Raw genomic sequence first — 18,930 nt, 5'->3', positions numbered from 1 at the left:
CCGCTTCCATGGCGACATACAATGTGACACTTCTCTTTCAGCTGAGCTCTCTGTAGCACCCACCAGCGCTGCCATACCTTGATCGGGTGCGCTCAGAGGCATCACTCAGTCCATAAATATATCCTGGAGAAGCTGAGCCTCCTCTGTTATATAAAGGGATGTCCTCCAAGTAGCAACTCCGTGATCTGTCTGATATTTGTATCCAATTGAGAGATGCTGGCACATCAAAAGAACTCTGGGTACTGTTCTTATAATGCTCTCCCTAAATGGCACCCATCCAGCCTGGACTGTTTCCAGCCTGCCCAGCTTGTTTTAAAGTTCCAAAAGGGCAGGGGGAATCAGTGGTGAGACTAAAATTATTTTCATAAGCGTGTGTCTGCCCCCAGGAGTCTTGCCCTGTTTTCTCTGATTCCAGAAACCACCCGAGCAGATCATGAAGTGAGTTGCAGTGAGATGGAGACCACTGGGTGAGGAGATGAAGCAGAGTTTATCTGGGCCTCCATCTGCATTTTCCTAATCCTGACAGGTGCCTCTAGTTGACCACGGTTTCAGCACAGGATTTCTGTTATCAAGTCAACAGTCAAGGGTGGTTAAATGGAAGGAGAATCAGAAGTTTGACAAGTGGTTTAAAACCAAAGCCTATGCAGAAATCCTTAGCAGCGTTGTGAAGTTTTAGGGATACGGTGCTAAGAAAGCTCGAAACATCTTTAGAAGAGACTAGAATACAGTCTCCTTAGTAACAAAAGACAGTAGACTTTATATCAGCTACAGCCAAATACAACCTGCAGTCTAGGCCCGTTACCACATGGTCCTTTTTGCTATTAAAATGATCACCAGGGAGTTCAAGGACAGGGCCGTCATTTGAAATGGCCTTGGAAGAAATATGTCGAAAAAATTGCCTCAAACCATTTTCCCTGGTGCTCGTTCTTTGTCCCTGTGCTCTAACACACGGTACGTGATAAAATATATCCTGTATATTTATAGTGTGTCCAAGAAATGCCAAAGTGCTTAAGGCTCTGACATTGTTTTCATTAGAGATGGATACTTTAGGGAACTGTAAATGCCAGCTTTTCAAATTTGCTCTAGATGGAAAAGATCCTAAAGACGCCAGCTTTTACAAATATTTTGTACCGTGTGACGCTCTGAACCAGCTGCTTGTGACTAGAATGGAGAAAGGCTTTTGTGTCAAATGCAAACGACAGCACCCCCAGCTCCTAGCAGAAACGCTGGTGGTCATACTAGCAAAGACCAGGAAATGAGGTTATGAAGCTAACCTTCGTCTTTCTCCAACCTCACTAATGCTAGACAGTAAACCTGAGAAAGAGTATATGTATATAGATCCAAACATCAGTAGTCTTTACAATTGCAATACAGCTCGTTCCTTCTGTTCTAGCCCATCAGTTCCCCCTTCTCATCCATTTGCAGGTATCACAGGACAGGTGTTCCTTTATCTGTGTTCTGATTGGAGCCTTTAGTGACCAATGGACCTCAGCTTCTCTGCCGCTGAAAACTCCCAGGCACTACCTGCCCTCGTCTCTGTCCTTTGCTTTTCACTTGGAAACCATCACATAATATCTCAGGGAGAGCAGGCCAGGCTCTCTGTTTCTGCACCCATTTCCTCTGGCAAACAGACTTTATAAGAATCCAAGCCAATGCCTTTCAGATCTTCCCCTGCTTGCCTGTGAAATCATCCTTCTAAGGCTTTCACACCATTAGAGTCATCACCTGTTCCAGGTGGGAGGCCGCCAGATGACTGGATAACCACACTGAAGCCTAATTTTGTATGCAGTGATGGCAGAAGACCCCCTTGTCATTTTTTCTTTAAGCAGAGAAGATGTAGTTATCCTTTTCTCAGCATGGGGATAATAGAAGGATGATAACACCTACTTCCAGCCATGGCAGAAGATGAGGATGGGCATAATAATTATGCCTCTGTAGTTGTAATAGAATGCTTTTGTCGTCTTCAATAGACATATATTTATCGCATAGTTTGTGCCTTATACTGTGTCAGATACTGGAACTACGCAAAGGAATAAGACGCACTCCCTATTGTTCAAGGAGCTCACAGTTTAATGGAGGAGCTAGATTCCTAAACACATAAGTGTCAGGGGAGCTATGATGATGGTGACCATGCTGAGGGTGTTATTATGAGGACATACACAGAGTCTCCTACCTGAAACTGGGAGGTTTGGGAAAAGTTTCTGGAAGGGAAGACGCTTGAGCTGAAAATTCCATAAAGAACAAAGTTAATCAAAGAAGGGATTTGGATCAGGGAGTGGTAACTGGGGTGCAGACAGGGAGGAGGGATATTAATAAAGGAAGGAGGAAAGGAGTTGTAGGTTGAGGAAGCAGAAGTGAGATTCCGTGACAAGTGTTGGAGACGTCAAGCAGTTAGTTGTGCTTGGGTGATTGTAGAGCGCCTTTTGGTGGCCAAAAGGGACAGGGAGGATGGGGGGCCAGCAGACAGCTGACTTGAGGGGCTCTGGATACCTTGGTGGGAGGGAAGTTGCAGGCTGACCTGAAGGTTCTGAGGAGCCAGTGAAGAATGTCGTAGGGAGGAGTGACATGATCTTGTTTGTTTTAAAAGATCACGCTACCCTTGAAATGGACCGTGGCCCAAGTCAAGTGGGATTTGGGGGTGAGTTGGGGACAAAGAGTAGAGGAAACCTTACATGATATTTAAAGATAAATATACCTTTGACCTACCCCCTTTTAACTATTACCTGGTTTAGGGTTTTCAAATTTGTGCAGACATATTTTAAAGAAAAATACATTCACAGTGTCATTAATATTTTTTAAAAAATTTTCCCCAGAAGGTGAAGACATTTAAGCCAGGGATGGGAAAGATTTTGCCTGGTCTTCCTAATAAAATGATGGCTGCTGTAGTCCTAGAGAAATGAGCTCTCTGGACCTGATATGAGGAATCGATTCCCTATCCTACATCTTCCAGGTCTAGGAGGTACTTTGAGATGCATACACACTACATCCACTTTAGTTGATAGGAGATCAGATTGTATTGGTTTCTTTCTTTTTTTTTTTTTTTTTTTTGGCTGTACTGGGTCTTTGTTGCTGCTCGTGGGCTTTCTCTAGTTGCGGTGAGTGGGGGCTGCTCTTCGTTGTGGTGTGCGGGCTTCTCATTGTGGTGGCCTCTCTTGTTGGAGAGCACGGGCTCCAGGCTCGCAGGCTCAGTAGCTGTGGTGCATGGGCTCCGCGGCATGAGGGATCTTCCTGGACCAGGGCTCGAACCTGGGTCCCCTGCAATTGGCAGGCAGATTCTTAACTGCTGTGCCACCAGGGAAGCCCTGTATTGGCTTCTTGATCAACAGGGGCTGAACTTACTCTCTAAATTCAGGTGGAAACATTTTTCTTTTTTGCTTAAATCCTAGCTAATATTGGTTAGCTGGCTTTCTTAGGTAGCAACCTTGATTGATTTGCTGAGTGTGCTGAATTGGCCATCAGCACAATAACACGCCCTTTTACATCAAGGACACGTGGTCTAAGTTTATAGTTTTTATTTCCAGGGCTATATCATCAAATGCAAAGTTCAGCAGTCAATGTAAACGTGGTAGACATAGTAGGCATTAGTTGTTGGTTAGTCAATACATGATTTCCTCTTCCTAACAGCATCACTGTTTCCTTTGGGGGACTTTTACCTTTCCTCCCTGTGTGTCATCTTGGAAAGCCAGTGATTGAGGTGCCCATTTCTCTTGCTAAGGAAGCTGATGGGGCTTTTCAGGCTCTTTGTGATAGGTCTCTCTCACTGCTCTGTTGGGGTAAAGGGAGAAAGTATGTGATCTTATCTGAGCCAGTTGATTCTCTCTTCCACAATTGGGGTCCCCAGCAGAGGTTCCCTGTTGGAAGGAACAGCTGGAGGAGAATCATCCAAGTGTTGGACCAGGTAAGAATGCGGGGCTGTTTCCACTTCCTACACCCTCTCTAGCACCCTCATTCTCATCTATGCTAAGCCAGTTATTCAATATTCCCCTTCAGTCTCCAAGCCCCCTCACGTCCTTCTGGTCAACTCCCTTTATGCTTAGGTAAGCTGCGTGTATTTTCTGTTGCTTATTATCGGAGAATCCTAACCGACAGAATGGTAGGTAATGAATAATTTGCTTTTCACAGAAGCTAAAGTATATTGCTCATGACTCACACAAACTCTAACAATATGCTTATGAAATCTGGAAGAACCAGGGGGTCTTAACTCCATTTTATCATAGGGAGCTAAAGTACTGGGAAATTCAGTATTTGGTGTATGTCATGGAGCTCATCAGAAGCATGAATAAAGAAGAATAAAATAGAGACCTATTGGCTCTTAACTGCCAATGATGAGCGGTGTGACCTTGAGTAAGTTACTTAACTTTTTTGGCTTCTGTGTCTTCAACTGTAAAATTAGAGGATTGGGTCAGATGATCTTTCAGACCTCTTCTACCTCGATCATTTGATTTTTCATCTGAGGCTCTTTTCTAGAGGCTTCTCCATGGTTGGAGACCCTAATCTGTGGACAGAATACATCAGTAGCTAAGATACAGTGGTCTTAATAAAATACATTTAAATTCATCTGTGAAAGCAAAAAAAAATGATAATAGATTTCTCATTTGCATTTCCTTAGGCTCTATGGCTGTCTCTCTCTAATATTGAAATTTTCCTTCTTTTCCCAATTAGAAATTTTGAGACATCCTAAATGTTTACTGTCAATGGGAGAATAAGTGATTTTTTTTCCTCTCTCTTTTTTTTAATATAAATGAAGTCCATAATTCAGTAAAAAAAATTAAGAAGAACATAAAACTTTAAAAAAAATATACTTGATATACTTGATTCAGTTATATATATATATATATATTTTTTCAGATCTGAGAATCAGTGATCTTATGAGAACTCAACCTAAGCCTTTTTGGCCTTGCCTACTGGTATATTTATATATTTAAAGTAATTAAACATACTGGGAGACAAAAATACACTGGGTCAACGTTTCACTAGTGTTACCACATATGTTCTTTTCCCACTTAGGGATGTCATCTTCATGCTTACCATCTTAGCAGTCAGCATTATAATTTTTTACATCTCAACTTAATGAATACATTTGTTTCATTATATTGTCCAACCCAAGACTCTAAAGGGCACATTTTCTAAATAGAAATTCCTCTGCTGTCAATTTGTACATACCATGACTATAATTGTCTGTTTTTTTCTGCTCTGTACAGGAAAAGGGAAGCAAATGAGAGAAATAAGTGAAGTAAAATTACAAAGTGGGAATATTTAATTGGAAGAATTGTTATCAGATATTTGATCATCTATTTCACCCATAAAATGATGAAAGCACAAATGAAAGTTTTCAAAATGGTTTTTGATATCAAATTCCTCTGATGTTTTGAAGCACTCAGATGAGAAAGGAGTGGCTTCTAATTATAAGAATGAATTGATTTACTCATTCTTGATAGTAATACCAAAAATGTTTAAGGAAATCCCAAAAAAGTTTAAGGAAATCCTATATAAGTAAAAAAGTACAGAATTATACTTAAAAGCTCATTTTTAAAAGAACTCAGTCTAAGATGCATATCACTTTTTATAATAGTTTTCATATATTATTGCTTTGAGTTTGTTGTTTCAGAAAATGCACAAGTTAATACATATATACATGTGTATATGTACATACATATATGTACACACATACATACAATATAAAAATACACACTATGAGAATGAGTTAATTATGTTGATAAGCAATTAATCATTGGAAGCATATAGGTGTAACTGGCCACCAATGCCTACTATGAGACAGCTGTTAAAATTTCAGAAAGAATGATTTAAAGGAAGCAAACAGTGTCTTGTTTATAGCTTTTCATACCCAATTCTAGAAAATAAAAACAAAGGTTACATGTGTCCTGTATTAATTATAGTTGTTCTCAGATAACAGAGCCCAAATCCCATATTCATTTAGTGGGGGAAGAACAATTTAGTAGTTTACAAAATAGAACATTCTAGGTGTAAATAGAGCTATGGGTGAATGGAGCTCCATCCAAGGCTCACAGCTCACAGGATATAATCAGGACCAATATCTCCTTCCCTGTTTCTAGGTGATGATTTCCTGGCTGGTTCATGGTTTCAAGAGGCTTCACAGTAGTTCTGAATCCACATGCTTATAGGTTTAGATCCAAAGGTAAAAAACACAAACCTCTTCGTGTAGGCCCAGTTAAAGAACCACTGTGGCTGGCTGGCTCTGATTGGGTCACATATCCGAGCATGTAAAGGTGTGATTGTCAAGACTTGGATCACTTGCCTTCTCCCTGAACTGGAGGAGTATTAACTCCAATGAAAATGTGCTGCACAAGGCAAGGGTGGAGTTCCAGGGGAAAATAACTGAAGAGTGAACAGATGCTAGACAAGGAGGGAAAAAGTTCCATCCATCCTCCCCACCAGTATGTCATCCCTCTTTTCATGAAAACATGGTACTTCCAAAGCTCAGTCCTCCATAGCCTATTTTGGGCTCTTCTATCTCATTTGAGGAACTCCTTTATCTTCAATCCTCAGGGATTGACTGTTGACTAAACTTGTAAGTTTAGCTCTGTAGTTTACTCTGTTGTTTTGAGCTCATTGTTTGCTCATGGATTTTTCAAAATTCACTCCCACACCGGCGTCTTAAAAGTGAGGTACCTAAAGCCTGGGAGTGTGAGGAAAACATTTCACAAGGTACTTCTGTATAGAGTTTTAAGGGTGCTAATTTATAGATTCTCAACTTCCATCTACACTTTTCCCCAAAATGGATCTTCTTGAGAACAGGACTATATTCATATTACCCCTTCCCCACTTCAGAAAAGAAAGGCAAACATCACACTCTTTCCAAATTGTACTAGGCTGGTTAGCTCTGGGCTATTAAATCTTCCCAGACATCAAATAGTCATAATTTGAAATGCTGGTTTCAAAGATGTCTCCATGATTGATGAATTAAAATATCTTAAACCTACTGGACCTTCTGGTCTTCCCTTTTACTTATCTCTATTAAGAAAGAAGTTTGCCCTACCATAGAATGTTCAGAATTCAGAAAAACTGAAGCAGTATAGATCATGATGTTAATTTAAAAAAATAACTGGAATATTTTCTGGGGTTACTGCATTTTGCAAGAACCCATTAGATTAAAACCCATTGATAAAATATTTACATTAATTTTCTCAAATTCTGTGGACATTTTTTAATAAAGTAGTTGAAACCCTTTTTTTTTTTTTTTTTTTTTGCGGTACGCAGGCCTCTCACTGTTGCGGCCTCTCCCGTTGCGGAGCACAGGCTCCGGATGAGCAGGCTCAGCGGCCATGGCTCATGGGCCCAGCTGCTCCACGGCATGTGGGATCTTCCCGGACCGGGGCACAAACCCACGTCCCCTGCATCGGCAGGCGGACTCTCAACCACTGCACCACCAGGGAAGCCCTGAAACCCATTTTTAATAAATTATAATGTTATTTAATAAGGTAGTCAAACTTATTTTTACCAAAACATGAAATATTTATTCCATTAGAACACATTTTCATATTTTACCTTACTAAATCTAATTTTCCTTCCAAATAACAAAAAATACACTTATTTAAACTCATGTTGTAAAATTTTGAAGGCAACTTAAAATGGGTCAGAGGCACATCTTGTTTCAAAACTTGTAATGGGTTGTATGAGTTAAAATATTTGAAAGCCACTGCTCCCAAATATAGGGAAGTGAGTCTGGGAGCCATTGGTAGATTTAGCATAAATGTGGACATGGCACATGCTGGTCTAGACTAAATTAGGAAGTATCACTCTGGCCTTCTTTTTCTCAGTGTCCACTACTTCTCCTTGACCAGAGCTTCCTTCTACAGCATGCTTCAAGAACTGCCCTCCAATTTTACTGACTTTCTCAGGCATTCCTTCTTATGAAAAACAATATACCGCCAACTCCAAGTAGGTCTTGTCCGTTAGGGAGTTGACAATCAATCAGTCTGGTGCAATGGAGTAACATTATGTGTGAAAATAGTATTTTCATCAAATAATAGGTTTGGATTTTAATGAGAAGGAACGCTTTCTGGAACAAATTCTGCAACTTGAAGAAAGTCTAATGACTGTGGTAGTTCAAATAGTAAAGAATTTGGGGGGTGAGGGTGGTTACACTTTATCATATCTTTCAAGTTATCTTATATGTGAGCATGAAGCTCAGCTTGAGAAATAGTAAGTGACCATTACATATGAACTATAAAATACCTAGATCTATTATTGAAATAACGAGCAATAATGCAAGTAATTTTTATTGAATGTGAAGTGGTTATGAATTTAATATGGTCTTCAAAAAGGGTCACCAGGGAGGATTCCAGTTATTTTTAACTAGATGGAGCCCATGGACTCAAAAAGATTATTTCTACCCTGTCTAAGAAACAAATTTAGAAAATAGAATTAAAATTCTGTCAACTTAAGTAAGATTTTTTAAATAGGACACTTTTTTTTTTTTTTTTTTTTTTTAAGACAAGGATTTTGAGGGAAATGACCACCATTCATTCATAGGAAATTATTTGGGCAGCCCTGGTTTTTTTTTTTTTTTTAAAGAAGATGTTGGGGGTATGAGTTTATTAATTAATTTATTTATTTTTGCTGTGTTGGGTCTTCATTTCTGTGTGAGGGCTTTCTCTAGTTGTGGCAAGTGAAGGCCAGTCTTCATCGTGGTGCACGGGCCTCTCACTATCGCAGCCTCTCTTGTTGCGGAGCACAGGCTCCAGACGCGCAGGCTCAGTAGTTGTGGCTCACGGGCCTAGTTGCTCCGTGGCATGTGGGATCCTCCCAGACCAGGGCTTGAACCATGTCCTCTGATTAGCAGGCAGATTCTCAACCACTGCGCCACCAGGGAAGCCCTAAATAGCACACTTTAGTGCATGCTATGATCTGAATGTTTGTGTCCCCTCGAAATTCCTAACCCCCAAAGGTGATAGTAGGTGGGGCCTTTGGGAGGCACTTAAGTCATGAGGTTGGAACCCTTATGTATGAGATTAGTGCCCTTATAAAAGAGGACTCAGAGAGCTCCCTACCCCGCTTCTGTCCTTTGAAGATATGGCCAGAAGCCTGCAACTAGGAAGAGGGCCCTCACATGACCATGCTAGCATTCTTTTCTCAGACTTCCAGCCTCTAGAACTGTGAGAAATAAATTTCTCTTATTTATAAGCTACCATTCTGTGGTATTCTGTTATAGCAGCCCAAACAGACTAAGACAGTGTCACTTCAGATATCTGCATATATATATATATATATATATATATATATATGGATATAGTCTTTTTCTTAGCCTTAAGCATATCTGTGGAGAGAACTTCCTGGATCACCATGCAACTAGCTAGCGTCTTTGCCCAGCATAAGTTTACAGACTTTCCTAACCATCCTGTATCAGAGAAATGTGAATGGGACGCTATACTAAGACCCTAGATATTTTAAATTATCCAGACATCTGGAATTATATTATTAAGGCATTGGGATATTTAACTGAACTTTAAAACTTGTATGGATATTTTGGCACCATGTAAAGACACACACAGAGTATAGGTGAATATGTGCGCCCACGCAGTCCATAGCATATCCTCAGAGCAGGCTCATGGGAAAGGCACAGATCATCTTATAGTTATAGCTGTGACATATTAGAAAGCACTTCAAACCTTTTTTTCCAGGCTATTAGGGAATAGCAGTTAGTTTTTCTCTATTTGGATTTGAAGGTGATGACAATTTTTATTAATCCTAGTCATGAACTGCATCTGAAAAAAAATTCCTTTTAGACTAAAAGAAAAACTGCCAAAAACCAAACCCAAAACAAAAACCAGCTGTGTTTTGAAGTCTTACATTGATAGCCTGAGTGTGGACTAGTCTACTTGCTGTAAGCAACATGTGGAAACCACCTGGGAGGGTTCCCTGCTACCCACTTGACTGACTACACTTCTTTCAGCACCTTTAGTTCTACCATGAAATCATCAGAGAAATAAAATCATGATGCAGTGCCCACTCTGGGTGGTTTCTGTAAAACGTGAGAATTAAATGAGAGCCAAACCTATTCGGAAGTTAGTAATGATCCATCCCTGACTCACAGCATAATCAACATAAGTTCCACAGGGATTTGACATTTAAATATTAAAACATGAAATTGCGAGACTATCTCCTAAAAGAAAATGTGGCTGCCTATTTACATGGTTCTGCAAGGGAAGATCATGATAAGCACACAGAAAAGGGAGAAACCGTAATGAAAAAAAGTGATAGATGTAAGTACCTTAAGTATACATGGCTATGCATTTCACAAACATGAACACACACACATACATACATCCACACTCACACCCCCACACACAACTATTTCTAGGTGTTAAAAAGCCATTAATAGGGGCTTCCCTGGTGGCGCAGTGGTTGAGAGTCCGCCTGCCGATGCAGGGGACACGGGTTCGTGCCCCGGTCCGGGGGGATCCCACATGCCGCGGAGCAGCTGGGCCCGTAACCCATGGCCTCTCAGCCTGCGTGTCCGGGGCCTGTGCTCCACAACGGGAGAGGCCACAACAGTGAGAGGCCCGCGTACCGCAAAAAAAAAAAAAAAAGCCATTAATAAAGGAAAAGAGAAACTGGGGAAAATTGCAAGTGGGCAATATAAGTTTTTTGATATCCATGTGGACTTTGGTGGTGTTATTTAAAACTATGTTGAATAACACTTAATTACTTGTTTTTATTTATTTACAGTTACGTGATGCATATAACTGTTAGATGCTTTTTGGAAAGACTGACAAATACATTTCATCCTAATAACAGATCTGGGAGGTGAGGCAGTTACTATATTTATCCTTATTTTGCAGATGAGAAAACTGAAGTCCAGAGCATTAATTGACAGGTCCAAGTCACACAGCCAATATATGTATATGGCAGAGCTGGTCCACCTGGCCATGCAATACTCTCCGAACTGGTTACCTTCCATTAATATTTGGGTAGTTGCATGTTTTGATCCCTGGAATTACATTGTCCAAGTTATGCTGCAGAATATGATGAAATAAACTACATTTATTCTGAATTGCATCCTCCTGATGAAGAGCTGAATTTTAGTACATATCCATCTATGAGGGTGTGGGGAGAACAGCCTTGGAAACATTCTACCGTAAAAGTCATTTTGAAGGCTTTGCAGACCCCATTTATATCATCCTAGCACAGTACTCATTCAGTATAAAAACTCTTCCTCTCTGAATGATTTTCCACTATATACATAAAAAGCAGTCCATTTCAGCACACTCAACGTATCTATACATATATTCCCCATCCCCTGTGCTTTGGGTACTAGCTTATGCTCAGAGCCAAAGAGTTAGATTGTTTCGTACATTCTTGGCCAATGAGTTTTAGTGCAAATTCTCTCAGCCAGTAACCATTCTAAAGTGGTATTCAGAATGGACTGTTCTGTGCTGTGTATTATTTATTGTGCTCTGACCTCAATTTCCACCATGTATTTTATCTTTGACTGGAAGTTTTGACACACCTACAGCGGACAAAGGATGAGCAAATGTTAGTGCCAGCCCTGGGCCCAAAGAAATGAATGATCTGTATCTGTGTGCATATTACAATGAAAAGATGTGTGTGGGCTGGATGAGGGGGGTGAGTAGGATGGAGCATAGCTCGAGGTAGAGAAAACAGATAGCAAAGACCAGCAAACAACGAAGGAGTGGTGGTAATCCGCCGACATTATGACGGGCAGCATAAACATCACCACAACCTGTGAAGCTTAACTAACATTGGATGGATGGTGAGGGGAGGGAAATTGAGAGGAAGGGAAGAGCAGTTGTTATAAGATGACTAAAGCTCACACCGATTCAGTTACTCTTCCATTTACAATTTCCACTTTCTTAATAGAATCCACTCCCCTCTCTCTTCCTGCTAATATTGTATTGGGTTCTTGGTACTGAGAAGGGGTGGTCCAACTCAAATATTTTCATCAGTTTGAATTTAGGTACCTCTTAGTCTTTTAGGAGCCTAAGAATAAAGATCTAGTTTTAGTACAGACTTGCCTCCATGACTGATCAAGCTAATGTTTATAACCAAACTCTTGATCTCCATTTAGTTCCGCCCACAGGCCAAATAAAAAGATGGTTTCATGAAGGTGTGGCCTTTCTCCAGGGCAGTGTTCCCCAAATTTGTGTTCCTGGGAAGCAGTCTCCAAAGTGTTATGAAAGAAAATAGCTAAGTTTCCTCTGGTTAAAAAAAGTTCAGGAAAAATTGAGTTAAATGAAATTCCTCAATGTTCTTTAATCCTGGATTGTTCAACAACTTATATCTGTGAATATATCTTAGACTTTTCCAAAAGGGCGGCTATATTATGATTCAGTGTTTCCCAGAGAGCACTGACTGTAAGAACTCTATTTCATGGGGTACACATTACCATCTCCTCTCTGTTGCTTCATTTCTATTTCTCTGTTTCTCTCTCTTTCTCTCCTGCCACCCCCCACCCCCCCCTTTTTTTTTTTTTTGCATTTTCCATTTAGCTCTTTCATGACAACTGTTAATAGAAGAACTATGCCAAGGCATAGTTATCTGTTTAAAAGTTTTCCATATAATTTGAGTGAAAGTGTCATGGATTTTTTAAAGTTTGCTTTTCCATTATAAAAGAATCCATACTGATCAGAAAAAGATTTTAGCTTGAGAAAAGTCCAGACAATAATGAACATGCATAATCTCCCACCTATAGAAAACTTGTTTGCATTTTGGTTATTTCTGCTTGCAGCTCCAGTGGGACAGCCTCACCTCCTTCTTTTTAACGACCTTTTGGGCACACTTAGGTCCTTGCTCATTTTCACATCAGAACTTCAGCAGTTACTAGAAGTTCTTCTGGAATCTTTTCTCTTACATCGGTACAAAATGTGTCCCTTTTGATCAGTTAATCAGACAGGCTGGTAATATTGATTTTCTGTACCCCAAGATTATAGTTTATCTGCTATTCTTAAGAAGTGACATTCTGGTATTTTTATTGATATTACACTGTCATTGGACCAATAAAAATAATCTGAAATTGGAGTCACTGATGTTTTGAAATCAAGATAAAAAATTCAATTCTTCAATTTACATGAAAAAGAAACAAAGCCATGTGTACACTCTGGAGTGGTCCATACCTGCAGATGACAATGGATTGTGGTATAGCAGAGATTCTATTGAAATAACAGCTCACATTTTAGTTCAAAAATATTTCAAATGAGCGGAATATAAATGTAAGAGTACTGATATCGATTCAGACAGTTTTATCAACACATGATAAGACTCAAGAAGTGACAAACTACAAGTCTTTTTTTAAAAACAAAATCTATAGCTTTCTATCAATAAAAACACTACAGTCCCTTTAAAAATATCAAAATAAACATATAAAAATGTTTTCTAAAAAATCTCTTCAAATATTTCTAATAAGAGATGGTATTACAAAGAGTCAAGAGAAAATATTTGGAGTGGGCACAAGATCCCTGCTCCCTGTCTTCTTCTTTAGCTGATAGTCAGAATAAACTTAGTTTAAAAAATTTGCACACAATGGTCTTTGGTACAAAATGATGACCACATCAGTGAGCTTTGTTTTTTAGTAAATATGTTACATAATGTTACTCTTGAAATTTTCAGGATTAATTAAAATTTCTTCATTTTGTGGAGTGTTTAGTTTGTTTTTAAGCAATAATTTCCTACTGGTAATTTTTATCAGTTAATAATTTATATTAAAATGATAATGCTTGTTTGATCTCTGAATTTATGAATGTGTGGGTTAATTGATGTTATAATATAGTTTTATATTCTTATTTTTGAAATTATTAAATATTTAGCTTCATGGATTTTATTTTATGAAATCTAAACTATTTATTTGTTTATTTTGCCAAATATAAGTATTTATATTTGGTCAGTATTATGTAAAATAAATGATGAAATATCAGTGGTTTTGTTTTTTTTTTTTTTTTCAATGTTGCATCCACTAATCACCAATTTGGTCTCTTATCATATGTCACCATCTCAGAAAGCCCTTTCTGTCTACTCTGCCCAAAACAGAAGGTTTCAGACTCCCACACCAGGCCAGTCAGTACCTCACTTGGCTTAATTTTCCTGCTACTTAGATATTGTTTTGAAATCATATTATTTATATATATATATATATTTTTTTTCATTTTTATTGGAGTATAATTGCTTCACAATGTATTAGTTTCTGCTGTACAACAAAGTGAGTCAGCTATACACATACATATATCCCCATATCCCCTCCCTCTTGAGCCTCCCTCTCACCCTCCCTATCCGAGCCCTCTAGGTTGTCACAAAGCATTGAGCTGATCTCCCTGTGCTATGCAGCAGCTTCCCATTAGCCATCCATTTTACATTTGGTAGTGTATATATGTCAGTGCTACTCTCTCACTTCATCCCAGCTTCCCCTCCCCCACCATGCCCTCAAGTCCGTTCTCTATATCTGAGTCTTTATTCCTGCCCTGCCACTAGGTTCAACAGTATCGTTTTTTTTAAATTCCATATATATGCGTTAGCATATGGTATTTGTTTTTCTCTTTCTGACTTACTTCACTCTGTATGACAGACTCTAGGTCCATCCACCTCATTACAGATAACTCAATTTTGTTCCCTTTTATGGCTGAGTAATATTCCACTATGGAGAACAGTATGGAGGTTCCTTAAAAAACTAAAAATAGAACTACCATATGACCCAGCAGTCCCACTACTGGGCATATACCCTGAGAAAACCATAATTCAAAAAGAGACATGTACCACAGTGTTCATTGCAGCACTATTTACAATAGCCAGGACATGGAAGCAACCTAAGTGTCCATCAACAGATGAATGGATAAAGAAGATGTGGTACATATATACAATGGAATATTATTTATATTTTAACCTACTTATTATTCATCGTCCCTCAAAGAAGTATAAGCCCCTGAGAGTAGGAGTTTTTCTGTGTCCCCAATACATAGAAAAATGCCTTGCATACCATAGGTGATTATTAAATATTTGTTAAATGAATGTGGTAATAAATGAATTGAAGAGCCACTAATTCCAGTTTTTGAAAATATAATAATCATGGTAACAATATGAGTTGCTACAATTTGGGGGTTATTAGTATTGATACTGAGATGAGTATCTGTTATTTTTAAATTTGGTATTATTTAAGATTTAATCCCATTTTAAAAAAATAGTGAATCAAAGGTAATAAATATTCTAAAGTGACTAAGAATCCATTTCAAAAATTGCTCTTCAGGAAGATTACACCGATTTACATTTCTACCAGTGATTCATTCTCATTTTACTGTTTGACTTTCAAACTTCTGTTCATAGGCGTCTGTCTCCACCAGTATTGGTCTCTCTTTGCTTTCTTTCAGCTGATGGTATTAGATCTGTCTTTTTCTACTAAAAGCCACAGTGCCCCTTGTTACAGAAGAAAAGATTTGAGAAAACAACTTGAAGTGCCATTGTTTATTTCCTTAAAATTTAAAGGCGCTTAAAAAGATATGCTCCATAAAATTTGTTGTGGTAAATGATCTTAATGATTAAAAACAAAATTTACTGAAAAATCATCAGTGTCTTCAAATATGCCCTTGCAATCATGACTATCAACAAAATACCTACATGCTGTTCATAGGATGGACTTGAAGTTTGCATTTTCATCTAGTTTATATACTGGCAAATTGTTTTATGGTGATTTATGTAATCTCTAACATTTTGAATTTTGCAATATACAAAGAAAACAATCCTCTTTAGGTCTTGTTAACAAGTTGCTTGTCAAAATCTGTGTGTGCACATGGCCATGGAGATTTTTTCTTTCTTCTTTATTTTTTAAAAATGCCTGCTTTTATTTTTTTTGTGGCTAATTGATGTGGAGTGCTGTGTATACATCTGAAAGGTAGCACCTTTAGAGGGGGCACCTCTGCAGGCTTTTATCCCACACATCTAGTAATAATTACTGCATAAATAAATTCATAACACCAGGCAGTTAGAAGCAGTCTAATTGCAACAATTAATTTGTAGACTTACCTAATTAAATTTCCCTAGCCAGAATGTGTTGTCTGCACACATCAAAGTTTACAAAGGAGAAGTAACAGAGCAGAATAAAAAATGACAGTGTCCCTAATAGAGTCCCTTGAGAGGAAATTCTAAGGTTAAAATAAAAATCTATCAATGCTGAACAGGAAAATACGCAGTTCAACCGAAATGATGGATGGTTCTTCTAACCTTCACGCAAAATGATCCTGACACGTATTATTGAAATAGAAATGAGCATATCTTTGTCTACCTTATTGCCTTTATAAAGTGGATGAAATGGCCAGAGTTGGAAAACTCTTTTTTATGTTGTACTTGGGAACATTAAGATGATCTTGATCTCCTTCTTCCTCTTGAGACTCCCATAGCTACTTGTTTATCTGCTTTCTTGCCTTCCTGTAGGAATTGAGTAATTGCACAAATGTATGGCGAGGAGAGAAAACTGCACAGCCTGCACCTTTTGCTAGCACAAAAGAGCCTGCCTCGCCACTGCGGGACATGGGAAAATTCAAGTTTTCCAGTCTTGTGTGTGACATATACAAGAACAAATGACAATTATAATGTCATACTATTTTTAAAAAGAGAGGAAAAAAATAATTTAGTAGCCAAAAGGGCATAGCACAAATCAGATTAACTGGGGAATAATACTATGAAAGCTTTCCAGTAAGTCCTTTTTTTTTTTTTGCAAAAGCCTTTGCTTTTATTTTTCCCTTTATCACCCACATCCGTAGCTATTTCTCCTTTTACTCTCCTAGGAATTTATTAACATGTAAGGGGCTCTTAGTTTCAAATTTGTATTACAATCATCTCTGCATATCGGGGTGATTGGTTCTAGGGCCCCTGTGGATACCAAAAGCCAGGGATGCTCAAGTCCCTTATATAAACATGAGTTAGTATTTGCATATAACCTATGCTCATCCTCCTATATACTTTATTTTTTTTTTTTAGGCTCTTAAAGAATACACATATTTATTTATAATAAAATACTGAATATGGTTTACACCTTTGAAGAGTAAGTGGTCTAATGTGCATAAACATATTTCTGTCCTGCGCAAGCAATGTGAAGAAAAACAGATAAAAAACAAGTGCAAAAATTCAAACAAGCTACAGAGACACCTCCCTTAACAGATGCAAACATATGGCCAATGCATCTGATTTTCAAGTGGGACAACATATAGAATTTAAAAATCACCTGTTAGTCTTTTTAGAGCATAATGATAACTGTGTTTTTAAAGGCCTAACAGATTTGGTAAGCCTTTAGTGAATCTGAAAGGCTTAAGTAGAGGGATAAACTCAAGGTCACTCTACTGTTCCATCTGCATGCTTAATTCCCGCCATTTCTCCGTCAATTTTTTCTTGCGTATTTTTCAAAAAGTAGCCCAAGTTAAGTGAGTGACTATATGTATGAACAGCACCATTGAAAAACACAAAGCTTTAAGACAAGAATCCTGTAAAGGAGTAAACACCATTAAATCATCATCGTTCTCTGCCCACAGCGGATTTTTCTTAGGAGAACTGGGGCAGGACTGCTGCTTCTTTACGTGTCAATACACTTGAGGATTCTTCTTGTTTCTTCAGTCTTGGGTATCCTAGTTTTGTTACTAAACCTCTTCCATCAGCTCTTCCAGACTGTCTCCATTCTCCCAGATGCTACGCTGCACCCAGTTGATTACCTTTGTGTACAATTTGCCATTGCTGGGCAAGCAAACATTATCTTCAAGCATTACCTCCAACTTTAGCCGTGGAAGTTTAAGAAACTCTTCCTCTTCTGAAATTTGTAACAAGTGCTCCTGAATATAAGCATCAACCTTATTCAACAAACGGGAGTCTCCCATACAACTTGCAAAATTTCGGTAAGAGATGCAGCTGGTAACATCCATTCTAGATAGTAAATAATCACCACAAACCTGCTTTACTCGGTCCATCTTCAGCTTCTTTGCTGCAGAATAAACGTCTTTGACTAATTCCTTATCGGCTTTCAACTGAGCAGTGTAGGCATAATTCAACAAGACTTCAACAGCTTCTGGATTGAGATCATCAAACTTAACGTGAGAAACTCGGTGAGGATCACTATCATTATTAAAGATTTCGAATAAATAGGGACTGCAGCAAGCCAGGACTGCTCTGTGTGCTAACATCTCATGGCCACAGACCTGAAGTCGAACATCACAGAACTGGCCACTTCCTCAGGGCATTTAATTTGGCAACAGAAGACTCAATGAAATTTTCATCTTCAAACATTAAATATCCATTGGGAATCATTTTTCCTTATAATTTGGCTACTATACTGGTGAGAAATGTATTTCCGGGGTGTTTTAAATAATCCAAGGACAAAGGAAACTCAGCGCTTTGTTGAGGTATGAAGACAGGTGGCTGAAGTGAAGGCAGAGGTGTCTGAAGCTCTAATGGTGATTCCAAAACTATCAGGCTTGAAAATGATGTAATCAAGTCCTTTAAAGCTATAGACACGAACTTCTTCTGTGATAATCATGCATCATAATCTGGTTCATCTCTAAAGAGATGGAAAAACTCATCTCTGGAGCTTCAAAGGGGAGCAGGAGGAAGCGGGCGGGAATCGGCCCAACGGAAAGCGCCTCGAGGCCACCGAGGAGGGAGCGAGCGAGCGGGGAGACGAGCGGACAGCACGCGGAGGCTGCGAGGAAGGGGAGCGCACCGGAAATTCACGGGGACTCGCTCGCTCGCTGGCACAGCGGCGCTGAAGCCGCAGGAGGCGAAACTGTGCCCAGCAGTTCCGAGCGACTGACCTCCACGCACGTCCCGGAGACACTGCCCTCGCCGCCGCCGCCCGCTAGCGCCTCACCCCCTCTCACGTCACCACGTGCGCCGCTGCCGTAGCCGCCGCCAACACCTCCCCGGCTGGAAAGCGTCGTCCCTATATACTTTAAATTGTCTCTAGAT

General features: G+C 39.1%; 1 protein-coding gene across 1 annotated transcript; it reads right to left on the bottom strand.

The window, feature by feature from the left end:
• Positions 1 to 17,461: 17,461 nt before the first annotated feature.
• On the bottom strand, positions 17,462 to 18,659 carry LOC309814630 (influenza virus NS1A-binding protein-like). Its single transcript, XM_082640618.1, is given in 2 exon segments — positions 17,462 to 18,192; positions 18,194 to 18,659. Coding segments are annotated over 2 exon segments (660 nt in total). The 5' UTR covers positions 18,274 to 18,659; the 3' UTR covers positions 17,462 to 17,612.
• Positions 18,660 to 18,930: the final 271 nt, after the last annotated feature.

The sequence above is a fragment of the Mesoplodon mirus genome, assembly GCF_964341445.2.
Source record: "Mesoplodon mirus genome assembly, chromosome: 13".
Classification (NCBI taxonomy): Eukaryota; Metazoa; Chordata; class Mammalia; order Artiodactyla; family Ziphiidae; genus Mesoplodon; species Mesoplodon mirus.
This window is presented reverse-complemented; position numbering and strand designations above follow the sequence as displayed.